General features: G+C 37.3%; 1 protein-coding gene across 5 annotated transcripts in view; it reads right to left on the bottom strand.

Moving 5' to 3' along the window:
• The window catches only part of OPHN1 (oligophrenin 1), a 635000-nt gene that overhangs the window by 21574 nt on the left and 599530 nt on the right, over positions 1–13896 (bottom strand). For 4 of the 5 annotated variants that reach the window (XM_061409853.1, XM_061409851.1, XM_061409852.1 and 1 more), the window contains one exon: positions 10450–10773. The exons of the other annotated variant lie outside the window; for it this stretch is intronic. In XM_061409853.1, coding sequence (XP_061265837.1) covers positions 10450–10773 — 324 coding nt within the window. The remainder of the gene's footprint in view (positions 1–10449; positions 10774–13896) is intronic. 5 annotated transcript variants of the gene reach the window in all.

Genomic DNA, 13896 nt, shown 5'->3' with positions numbered 1-13896 from the left:
TGATTGAAACACTCTCAAAAAACAAAAGTCCAGGACCTAAGGGCTTCACATCAGGTGAATTATATCAAACATGTAGAGAAGGGTTAAAACCTATCCTTCTCAAACTTTTCCAAAAAAAAAAAAAAAATGCAGAAGATAGGAAACTTCCAAATTCAGTCTATGAGGCCATCGTAACCCTGATATCAAAATCAGGAAAACATATACCAAAAAAAAATAAAATTACAGGCCAATATCACTGATAGCACTAGTGGAAAAGAACCCACCTGCCAATGCAGTAGACCTAAGAGACGTGGGTTTGATCCCTGGGTCAGGAAGATCCCTGGAAGGAGGGCATGGCAATCTTCCAGCATTCTTGCCTGGGGAATCCCATGGACAGAGGAGACTGGTGGGCTATGGTCCATAGGATCAAAAACAGTTGGACACAACTGAAGCAACTTAGCATGCACACATGCATCACTGATAAACATAGATGCAAAAATCCTAAACTAGCAATACTAGCAATCTGAATTCAACAATACATTAAAAAGAACATACAAAATGATCAAGTGGGATTCATCCCAGGGATGCAGAGTTTTCAATATCTGCAAATCAATCAATGTGATAAACCACATCAACAAACTGAAGAATAAAAAACATGTGATCATCTCAATAAATGCAGGAAAAGCTTTTGACAAATTACAGCACCCATTTATGATAAAAATCTTGGCAGAAAGTTGGCACAGAAAGAACATACTTCAACATAATAAAGGCTATATATGACAAACCTACAACTAACATCAATCTTTATCAGATTCTTTTGCTATATATATTATTACAGAATATTGAGTAGAGTTCCCTGTACTATACAGGACGTCCTTGTTGATTATTATTTTATATATAGTAGGGTGTATTGGAAAAGGCAATGGCACCCTACTCCAGTACTCTTGCCTGGAAAATTCCATGGACAGAGGAGCCTGGTAGGCTGCAGTCCATGGGGTCGCACAGAGTCGGACATGACTGAAGCGACTTAGCAGCAGTAGCATCTTACTTATTGGTGAAAAGCTGCAGGCATTTCCTCTAAATCAGGGCCAAGATAAGGAAGTCCACTCTCACCACTTTTATTCAACAGTTTTGGAAGTCAGAGAAATCAGATGAAGAAAGAAAGTAAAGGGAATTCAATTGGAAAAGAAGTTAAATCACCACTCTTTGCAGATGACATGATACTATAAATAGAATACCCTAAAGATGACACCAGAAAACTACTGGAGCTAATCAATGAATTTGATAAAGATGCAGGTTACAAAATTAACAACAGAAATTTTTTGCATTTCTATACACTAACAAGGAAAGATCAGAAAGAGAAACTCAAGAAACAATTCCATTTACCATCACACCAAAAAGATCAAAATAACTAGGAATTAATCTACCTAAGGAGTAAAAAGACCTGTACTCCCAAAACTATAAGATGCTGATGAAAGAAAATGAAGAAGACACACACAGACGGAAAGATATTCCATGCTCATGGATTGGACTCAACACAATTCTTATCAAATTAACAATGACATTTTTTCAGAGAGCTAGAACAGAAAATCTCAAGATATTTATGTAGACACAAAAGACCCTGAATAGCCAAAGCAATCTTGAGAAAGAGCTGGAGGAATAGGTCCCTGATTTAAGACTATACTATAAAGTTACTGTTATCAAAACAGTATGGTACTGGCACAAAATAGAAATATAGTCCAAGGAACAGGATAGAAAGCCCAGAGATAAACCCTTGCACCTATGGTTAATTAATTTATGACAAAGGAAGCACGACTACACAATGATTGAAAGAAACTCTCTTCAACAAATCATGCTGGGAAAACTGGAAAGTTACATGCAAAAATGAAATTAGATCATTCTTTAACACCATAAACAAAGAAGGCTCAAAATGTATTAAAGATCTAAATGTGAAACCAAACACTATAAAACTCCCAAGGGAAAACATAGGCAGAACACTCTCTGATGTAAATTGCAGCAATATCTTTTTTTAATCCAACTCCCAGAATAATGGAAATTAAAACAAAAATAAATAAATGGGATCTACTTAAACTCAAAAGATTTTGCATAGCGATGGAAACAATAAAAAATGAAAAGACAATCCACAGGTTGGGAGAAAATATTTGTAAATTATGTGACTGACAAGGGATTAGACTCCAACATTTATAAACAGCTCATGACACTTATCAGCATCAAAACAAACAACCCAATCAACAAATGGGTAGAAGACCTAAGTAGACATTTCTCCACAGAAGACATACAAATAGTCAAGAGGCACACCAAAAGATGTTCAACATTGCTATTTATTAGAGTAACGCAAATCAAAACTATAGTGAATTATCACCTCACACCAGCCAGAATGGCTGTCATCAAAAAATCCACAAACAATAAATGCTAGAGAGGGTGTGGAGAGATGGGAACCCTCGGGCACTGTTGGCGTGAATGTAAGTTGGAAAAGCCACTATGGAGAATGGTATGGAGGTTCTTTAAAAACCTAAAAATTTGAGCTACCATATAACCCTGCAATCCAACTCCTGGGCATATATCCAGAGAAAAACATGATCCAAAAGGATACATGCACCCTAACATTGTAGCACTGTTTACAATAGCCAAAACATGAAAGCAACCTACATGTTCACCCATAGGGAAAGGGATAAAGATGTGGTACATATATTCAATGGAATATTACTCAGCCATTAAGAAGAATGAAATAGTGCCATTTGCAGCAACATGAATGGATCTAGAGATAGTCATACTGAGTGAAGTAAGTCAGATAGAGAAGGAGAAACACGATATGACATCCATTATATGTGGATTCTAAAAAGAAATGATACAGATGAATTTACTTACAACATAGAAAGAGACTCATAGACTGAGAGAATGAATTTATGGTTGCTTGTGAGGGGTGGGAAGAACTTTGTGATGGACATGTACACTCTGCTATATTTAAAGTGGATAACCAACAAGAACCAACTGTATAGCACATGGAACTCTTATCAATGCTATGTGGCAGCCTGGATGGGAGAGGAATTTGGGGGAGAATGGATACATGTATATGTATGGCTGAGTTCCTTTGTTGTTCACTTGAAATGATCATAACGTTGCTAACCATCTATACTTCAATTCAAAATAAAAGTTTAAAAAAATAAATCAAAAAATACGAGTTCACCCGTGGCAGATTCATGTCGATGTATGGCAAAACCAATACAATATTGTAAAGTAATTAGCCTCCAATTAAAATATATAAGTTTATATTAAAAAATAGAAAAAAATTTAAAAAAATAAAATAAATGAATCAAAAAATAATAAAATGCTCATACTACCAAAAGCAATCTACTGGTTTAGGGCAATGCTTATCAAAATCCCAATGACAGCTTTAATAGAAATAGAACAAACAATTCTAAAATATATGGAACCATAAAAGAAGCCAAAAAGTCAAAGCAATTTTGAGAAAAAAAAGAACAAAGCCGTAGGTATTATAATCCCTGATTTTAATCTATATTATAAAATTCTTGTAATCAAACAGCATGGTGTTGATAGAAAAACAGACACATATATCAATAAAACACAATTCAGAACGGTGAAATAAACCCACAAATATATGGAAAATTAATTTATGACAAAGGATTAAAGATCTTAGAATGGACAAAGATATTTTCTTCAATAAATGGTACTAGGAAAACTGCACAGCCACAGAAAAAGAAAGAAACAAACTAGACCACTATCTCACAACATACAAAAAAATCATCTCAAAATGAAGACTTGAATGTAATGCCTGAAACCATTGCCCTCCTAGAAGAAAACATATGCACTACACCCTTTGACATTGATCTTAGCAATATCTTTTTAAATATTTTCCTCAGGCAAGGGAAGCAAAATAAAAATAAGCAAACAGGATTATATCAAACTAAATAGGACTATATCAAACTTCTGCAGAGCAAAGGAAACCTTCCACAAAAAAGAAAAGACAATCTACTGAGTGAGAGAAAATACTTTTGAATCATATAGCTTATAAGGGGTTAATGTCCAAAACATTTAAAGAACTCATGTATCTCAACAACAAAAAACCCTGAACAACCTACTTTAAAAATGGAGAGAAGTCAGGCAGGTTGATTCCTCCAGTTCCATTCTTCTTTCTCAAGACTGCTTTGGCTATTCGAGGTTTTTTGTATTTCCATACAAATTGTGAAATTAATTGTTCTAGCTCTGTGAAAAATACCGTTGGTAGCTTGATAGGGATTGCATTGAATCTATTGATTGCTTTGGGTAGTATACTCATTTTCACTATACTGATTCTTCCAATCCACGAACATGGTATATTTCTCCATCTATTAGTGTCCTCTTTGATTTCTTTCACCAGTGTTTTATAGTTTTCTATACATAGGTCTTTAGTTTCTTTAGGTAGATATATTCCTAAGTATTTTATTCTTTCCGTTGCAATGGTGAATGGAACTGTGTCCTTAATTTCTCTTTCGGTTTTCTCATTATTAGTGTATAGGAATGCAAGGGATTTCTGTGTGTTGATTTTACATCCTGCAACTTTACTATATTCATTGATTAATTCTAGTAATTTTCTGGTGGATTCTTTAGGGTTTTCTATGTAGAGGATCATGTCATCTGCAAACAGTGAGAGTTTTACTTCTTTTCCAATTTGGATTCCTTTTATTTCTTTTTCTGCTCTGATTGCTGTGGCCAAAACTTCCAAAACTATGTTGAATAGTAGTGGTGAAAGTGGGCACCCTTGTCTTGTTCCTGACTTTAGGGAAAATGCTTTCAATTTTTCACCATTGAGGACAATGTTTGCTGTAGGTTTTTCATATATAGCTTTTATTATGTTGAGGTATGTTCCTTCTATTCCTGCTTTCTGGAGAGTTTTTATCATAAATGGATGTTGAATTTTGTCAAAGGCTTTCTCTGCATCTATTGAGACAATCATATGGCTTTTATTTTTCAACTTGTTAATGTTATATTGATTGATTTGTGGATATTGAAGAATCCTTGCATTCCTGGGATAAAGCCCACTTGGCCACGGTGTATGATCTTTTTCATGTGTTGTTGGATTCTGATTGCTAGAATTTTGTTAAGGATTTTTGCATCTATGTTTATCAGTGATATTGGCCTGTAGTTTTCTTTTTTAGTGGCATCTGTGTCAGGTTTTGGTATTAGAGTGATGGTGGCCTCATGGAATGAGATTGGAAGTTTACCTTCCTCTGCAATTTTCTGGAAGAGTTTGAGTAGGATAGGTGTTAGCTCTTCTCTAAATTTTTGGTAGAATTCAGCTGTGAATCTATCTGGACGTGGGCTTTTGTTTGCTGGAAGTTTTCTGATTACAGTTTCAATTTCCGTGCTTGTGATGCGTCTGTTAAGATTTTCTATTTCTTTCTGGTTCAGTTTTGGAAAGTTGTACTTTTCCAAGAATTTGTCCATTTCTTCCACGTTGTCCATTTTATTGGCATATAATTGCTGAAAGTACTACAAAGCCACAGTCATCAAGACAGTATGGTACTGGCACAAATAGAGATCAATGGAACAAAATAGAAAGCCCAGAGATAAATCCATGCACATATGGACACCTTATCTTTGACAAAGGAGGCAAGAATATATAATGGAGAAAAGACAATCTCTTTAACAAGTGGTGCTGGGAAAACTGGTCAACCACTTGTAAAAGAATGACTTGAGCACTTTCTAACACCATATACAAAAATAAACTCAAAATGGATTAAAGATCTAAACATAAGACCATAAACTATAAAACTCCTAGAGGCGAACATATGCAAAGCACTCTCCGACATAAATCACAGCAGGATCCTCTATGAGCCACCTCCCAGAATACTGGAAATAAAAGCAAAAATAAGCAAATGGGACCTAATTAAAATTAAAAGCTTTTGCACAACAAAGGAAACTATAAGCAAGGTGAAAAGACAGCCTTCAGAATGGGAAAAAATAATAGCAAATGAAGCAACTGACAAACAACTAATCTCAAAAATATAATGAGGTGGATGAAACTGGAGCCTATTATACAGAGTGAAGTAAGCCAGAAGGAAAAACATAAATACAGGATACTAACGCATATATATGGAATTTAGAAAGATGGTAACAATAACCCGGTGTACGAGACAGCAAAAGAGACACTGATGTATAGAACAGTCTTATGGACTCTGTGGGAGAGGGAGAGGGTGGGAAGATTTGGGAGAATGGCAATGAAACATGTAAAATATCATGTAGGAAACGAGTTGCCAGTCCAGGTTCGATGCACGATGCTGGATGCTTGGGGCTGGTGCACTGGGACGGCCCAGAGGGATGGTATGGGGAGGGAGGGGGGAGGAGGGTTCGGGATGGGGAACACATGTATACCTGTGGCGGATTCATTTTGATATTTGGCAAAACTAATACAATTATGTAAAGTTTAAAAATAAAATAAAATTAGAAAAAAAAATAATAAAAGAAAAGAAAAAAAAAAAAAAAACAAGCAACACCCACAGCTCAATTCCAGAAAAATAAATGACCCAATCAAAAAATGGGCCAAAGAACTAAATAGACATTTCTGCAAAGAAGACATATAGATGGCTAACAAACACATGAAAAGATGCTCAACATCACTCATTATCAGAGAAATGCAAATCAAAACCACAATGAGGTACCATTTCACACCAGTCAGAATGGCTGTGATCCAGAAGTCTACAAGCAATAAATGCTGGAGAGGCTGTGGAGAAAAGGGAACCCTCTTACACTGTTGGTGGGAATGCAAACTGGTACAGCAACTATGGAGAACAGTGTGGAGATTCCTTAAAAAACTGGAAATAGAACTGCCTTATGACCCAGCAATCCCACTGCTGGGCATACACACTGAGGAAACCAAATTTGAAATAGACACGTGTACCCCAATGTTCATCACAGCACTGTTTATAATAGCCAGGACATGGAAGCAACCTAGATGTCCATCAGCAGATGAATGGATAAGAAAGCTGTGGTACATATACACAATGGAGTATTACTCAGCCATTAAAAAGAATGCATTTGAATCAGTTCTAATGAGGTGGATGAAACTGGAGCCTATTATACAGAGTGAAGTAAGCCAGAAAGAAAAACACCAATACAATATATTAACACATATATATGGAATTTAGAAAGATGGTAACGATAACCCTGTATGGGAGACAGCAAAAGAGACACAGATGTATAGAACAGTCTTTTGGACTCTGTGGGAGAGAGAGAGGGTGGGATGATTTGGGAGAATGGCATTGAAACATGTATAATATCACATAAGAAACGAATCGCCAGTCCAGGTTCGATGCAGGATGCAGGATGCTTGGGTCTGGTGCACTGGGATGACCCAGAGGGATGATATGGGGAGGGAGGTGGGAGGGGGGTCAGGATAGGGAACACGTGTACACCCATGGTGTATTGATGTTGATGTATGGCAAAACCAATACAATATTGTAAAGTAATTAGCCTCCAATTAAAATAAATAAATTTAAATTAAAAAAATAAATAAAAATGGGGAGAAGAGCTATATGGACATTTTCCCAAAAAAGACATAATGATAGCCAACAGGAATATTAAAATGTGTCCAAGATCATTAATTATTCAGTTCAGTTCAGTCACTCAGTCGTGTCCGACTCTTTGCGACCCCATGAATTGCAGCACGCCAGGCCTCCCTGTCCATCACCAACTCCCGAAGTTCACTCAAACTCACATCCATCGAGTCAGTGATGCCATCCAGCCATCTCATCCTCTGTCGTCCCCTTTTCCTCCTGCCCCCAAGCCCTCCTGGCATCAGTTTTTTCCAATGAGTCAACTCTTCGCATGAGGTGGCCAAAGTACTGGAGCTTCAGCTTTAGCATCATTCCCTCCAAAGAACAACCAGGGCTGATCTCCTGCAGAATGGACTGGTTGGATCTCCTTGCAGTCCAAGGGACTATCAAGAGTGCTCTCCAAGACCACAGTTCAAAAGCATCAATTCTTCAGTGCTCAGCTTTCTTCACAGTCCAACTCTCAAATCCATACATGACCACTGGAAAAACCATAGCCTTGACTAGACGGACCTTTGTTGGCAAAGTAATGTCTCTGCTTTTCAATATGCTATCTAGGTTGGTCATAACTTTTCTTCCAAGGAGTAAGTGTCTTTTAATTTCATGGCTGCAGCACCATCTGCAGTGATTTTGGAGCCCCCAAAAATAAAGTCTGACACTGTTTCTGCTGTTTCCCCATCTATTTCCCATGAAGTGATGGGAACAGATGCCATGATCTTCGTTTTCTGAATGTTGAGCTTTAAGCCAACTTTTTCACTCCTCTTTCACTTTCATCAAGAGGCTTTTTAGTTCCTCTTCACTTAGGACAATGCAAATCAAAACCCCAGTGAGATATCACATCACGCCCATCAGAATGGCTATGTCCTAAAAGACAATAACAAATTTTGGAAAGGAGTGTGGAGAAAAGTGAACCCTCTTATACTGTTGGTGGCAATGTAACTTGGTATAGCCACTATAGAACACAGTATGGAGATTCCTCAAAACTTAAGAATAGAACTACCATATGATACAGCTATTCCACTTCTGGATATTATACAAATAACATGAAAATACTAATTCAAAAAATATATGCAACTCTATGTTCATCACACCATTATTTATAATAGCTAAGATATGGGGGAAAACCTAAGTCCCCAACAATGGATGAATAAGTAAAGATATGATATATCCAAAGGAATACTACTGTGTCAAAAAAAGATGAAATACTGTCATTCACAACAACATGGGTGAACCTTAAGCATATTATGCTAAGTGAAAGAAGAGAAAAACAAATACTGTATGATTTTGTTTATGTGGAAAAAAGACAAAAATTAATCAATGAAAAAAAAAAGCAAAATAAATGAACAAACCAAACTAAAACAAAACAAACATGCAAATAGAAAGAACAGAGCAATGGTTACCAGAGGGGAAGGAGGGGGTGAAATGAGTAAAGGGAATAAACTGTATGGTGATGGACAGAAACTAAATTCTTGGTGGCGAGCATGCCATAATGCATACAGAAGTAGAAATAAATAAATGACAGCAAAAATTATATTAATAAATAATATCAATTCAAAAAGATACATGCACACCACTGTTCACAGCAGCATTATTTATATTGCCAAGACATATGGAAGCAACCTAAATGTCCATCGAGAGATGAATGGATAAAGAATATGTGTGTGTGTGTGTGTTTCTGTGTGTGCATGCTCAGTTACTCAGTTGTGTCTCTTTGCGACCCCATGGACTATAGCTTGCAAGGCTCTTCTGTTCGTGGAATTTTTCAGATAAGAATATTGAAGTGGGTTGCTATTACCTGTTCCCGGGGATCTTCCCAACCCAGGGATCAAACTTGAGTCTCGTGTGTCTCCTGCATTGGCAGGCAGATTCTTTACTACTAGGGCCACCTGGGAATCCTCTCTCACTCTGTGTGTGTGTGTATATATATATGTATGCATACATTGTATGGAATACTAGTCAAACATAAAAATAGAATGAACTAAATGTCATTTGAAGAAACATGGATAGAACTAGAGATTATCATACTAAGTAAAGTAAGTCAGAAAGAGAAAGACAAATATGGTATCAGTAGTATTCATGGAATCTAAAATATGACACAAATGAACTTATTTCATGAAACCTTAAAAGAGTCATAGACATAGACAACAGCCTTGTGGCTGCCAAGGGGGGAGTCATATGGAGGATGGATGGATTGGGAATCTGGGATTAGCAGATACAAACTATTATATATAGAATGGATGAACAAGGTCAAACTATATAGCACAAGGAACTATATTCAATATCCTGTAATAACCTATAATGGAAAAAATAATATCATTATTATTAATTTATTCTACAAACAATGAGTACCTACTATGTGACAGTCAGGCATTGTGCTAAGTACTTGGGACATAGAAGTAAATAAAACAGCCAAAAATCCCTCCCTCATAAAGCGTACATTCTAGTGATTATTGTGAATGGTTTCTATATTCTTGGGCTTCCCTGGTAGCTCAGCTGGTAACGAATCCACCTGCAGTGCAGGAGACCCTGGTTCGATTCCTGGGTCAGGAAGATCCCCTAGAGAAGGAATAGGCTACCTACTCCAGTATTCTTAGGCTTCCCAAATGATTTAGCTGGTAAAGAATCCGCCTGCAATGTGGGAGACCTGGATTCAATCGCTGAGTTGGGAAGATTCCCTGGAGGAGGGCATGGCAACCCACTCCAGTATTCTTGCTTGGAGAATCCCCATGGATAGAGAAGCCTGGCAGGCTATAGTCCATAGGGTCGCAAAGAGGATTTCAACATTAGTAGTAATAAACCCGAACAGATTTCTACTTAAATACCTACAACCTCATAGGTGTTTCAAGGTGCAAAGTAGTTGAGGTCATTTCTCTTCCTCATGGAATTCCCAAGCACTTACCCTCCTTGTGGTGAGCCAGGGGCCGAGGTGCTGATCTCTTTATGTGGAAAGAGGGGGCCTTAGTGGTCCCAGGGCCTGGCACAGGTCCATTGCTGGCCTTTGGTATGGCCTTGGTCCCTCCATCCTGCAGCCTAGACACCAACTTCCCCACGTCCACCTCGAGGCAGGTCTCCAACTTGACATCTGAAACAAGCCTGCTTGGGGACTTCCTCCCAGGATCTGCTTCCACACTTTTTTGCATAGGCATTTTGGGGTATTGTGGTGGCTTGGGGGGTTCTATGCTGCTGCTGATAGTACCATTGGGTGTTCTATGTTGAATTTCATCTAGGAAAAGTTGGTGTAGAGGAAAGATTAATGACAACCTTTATCACCTTTTCATTTTTAGACATGTAGACATAAGATTGCAAAATTATATACATATTCAAAGGAGCTTTTGTTATGGAACAAATCAATGATATCCCACAAAAATCAGTCTCTAGCTACCTCACTTCATGTGGAGACACAGGTCTCATAACACAAGGAATTCAATTCAAGATCTGATTATTTTCATGACCACAATTCAGCAAAACCACAATATGCCAAGATTATATTACTTTCAAATACAGACATCAGTTAATAATCAACTATTTCTATTTATCTCAAAAGTTATTTATAGGGAACACATGTATACCTGTGGCGGATTCATTTTGATATTTGGCAAAACTAATACAATTTGTAAAGTTTAAAAATAAAATAAAGGAAAAAAAAGTTATTTATAAATATCTCTAATACTTCAGTGTAATGTGCTAAACTGAATTTAACTTCTTTTTCCATCCTCAATAGCTACTTTATGGCCTTCCCCTAGCTATTGTGGTTTACAATTTCCTATGACAATAGCATATGCTTTTCAGTTGTCTTATGTCTTAATTAAAGCTTTGAGACTCTAATAAGAGCCAAGGATATTCTCCCTAAAAAATTAACCTACACAAATACATGTAAAATTTTGAAAACCAATTTTAAGAGATTCATAGAGCCCCCTGAATCTGTTAATGAACCCCTAATTGAGAACTCCTGCCATATGGAAATTGTCACCTTCCTTGTTAATAGAAAACCTGGATCAGAGTGTACTGGTTAAGAACAGAGGTTCTGGTTAGCTAAATGAGACCTGAGAGATATGTCAAGCAATTAAAACAAATGGGTCCTATTTGGATCCTGATTAATTTTTTTTAAATGTAAGAAGGAAAATTAGGACACTGACCAGATAGTTACTGCTTTTAAGGAATTACTATTTTGTTTAGTTTCTTTTCTTTTATGTATGATAATGGTATTTCTGCTGCTGCTGCTGCTGCTGCTGCTGCTAAGTTGCTTCAGTCGTGTCCAACTCTGTGAGACCCCATGGACGGCAGCCCATCAGGCTCCCCCATTCCTGGGATTCTCCAGGCAAGAACACTGGAGTGAGTTGCCATTTCCTTCTCCAGTGCATGAAAGTGAAAAGTGAAAGTGAAGTCGCTCAGTCGTGTCCAACTCTTAGCGACCCCACAGACTGCAGCCTACCAGGCTCCTCTGTCCGTAGGATTTCCCAGGCAAGAGTCCTGGAGTGGGTTGCCATTTCAATGGTATTGAGATTTTGGTTAAAAAAGAGTCTTCATCTTTTACAGGTACATACTGAAGCATTTATGGATGAAATGACATGATGTCTGTTTTAGGGAAATGGGTAAGCGTATAGATGAAACAAGATTGGGCATGTAGTTGTAAATGTTGAAGCTGGGCAATATGGACATGTGGAATATGTTATGCTGTATGTTATACTGTATATTTTTATCAAATATACAATTTCCTTTTACATTTGAAACTCTCCACAATAAAATTTTAAAAGAACTGCAGGTTCTGGAGCCAGTTGTGCTACATACCAACTGTGAGATCTTGGGCAAGTTCATAATCTCTCTATATCTTAAATTTTTTCCTCAGTAAAAGAAATAATAGTACCTACCTCATGAGGTTGTGGTGATGATTACATGAGGTATTATACTTATTTCAGTGCCTGGTACATAATAAACACTCAATAATTGCTAGTTATTATTTATACTATTATGTTCTCAGTAGGCAGTGGGGCAAGAGTTTCCATGGGGAAAGAAAGAGTAAGTCTTGTTTCAAAGAATTTTTCCCCAGGAGTTTTCTTTTTCTTGGGAGCTTTTTATTGATGACTGCACTGCTGCTACCATAAAGGTTAGAGCCAAGGAGTTCCTCTATAGCTCCCCTACTTTGGTCCCAGGGTAGATACATAGCCCTGCTTTTATTAACTCTAGTACAGCTGCTATCAGACTAGTCAAACAAAAAAATCAAAGACTCATTAATAATACTACTGACATAGCTCAAAAGTGCAATGTAATTAGATCACATGCTTCCAGAAGATGCCTTGTGGCAGAGGCCATCTAACCTCCAGCACTTAGGATTAACCTCAAACACACATACCTTCTAGAAAGTATGAAGTAAATTCTTGTGTCACACATGAAGTGATATAAATTCATTCTCCCACATGCTTTGAGTCTAACATCTCAGTTACATGTTTCTGTCTGAATGCTTGCTTTTGGTGAAGAAACTCTAGGAAATTCCCGTCCCTGTTCTCATTTAGGGAAAACAACAGCGATTGGTCATGCTCTATGGTATCATCACCATCTCAATACAGTAAAAGAAGGTCCAGTCTCATAAAGATGATCCACAAACACAGTCTCAGGCCACTACCTTCCACATTGGAAAGGATCTTTTCCTGGCTTGGAAATAAGACATATAATGATAGCAGCAATAGGGATTTGGAACTAGGCTATTCTGCCACGAAAACCATTTCAAGGCTCTGGGATATGCTGAATAATAATGATAAAATGGTAATAATTATAATAATGACAATGATAATAATAATGAAAACAGATACCATTATTTAAACACTTTCTTTGTGTCAGGGCCTGTTCTAAGTGCTTTACATGGATTATCTCTCATAATCTTCAAAACTACTCTGTAAACTGTTATTAGTCCCATTTTATAGATAAGAAATCGAAGGCCCTAAAAGTCTCAGTGTCACAAAACTAATATGGTAGAGCCAGTTTCCATAGCTTGAAGTCTGTTTTCAGAGTACACACTCTTTCTGAAGACAGCGTTCATTGCTCCTGTTCAGCATCATCCCCTTTCTCTAACCAGCCATCTATTTCCATGGGAAAACACAAAAGCCAGCTTCAGAAACTGCAGAGAACTAGGAGTGAATAGGTATCAGAAAAGGAGGCCTCATAAATAGGCAAGTGGCCAACTAGAGGCCTCTCTTCTAAGTGTAGGCAAGTGATGGGGAATAGCTTTAAGAGGTTGCACACTATTCCAGCAGGAGAAATAGATCAATGATTATAATACAGGTAGAATCATGCAAATAAGCACTACGAGAATGACAGTGCTAATTCTTTCTGGTGGTGTTGAAGAAAATTT

This window comes from Bos javanicus, chromosome X (genome assembly GCF_032452875.1).
Source record: "Bos javanicus breed banteng chromosome X, ARS-OSU_banteng_1.0, whole genome shotgun sequence".
Taxonomy (NCBI): domain Eukaryota; kingdom Metazoa; phylum Chordata; class Mammalia; order Artiodactyla; family Bovidae; genus Bos; species Bos javanicus.
Note: the sequence above shows the minus strand (reverse complement) of the source record. Positions and strands in the feature narration are given on the sequence as shown.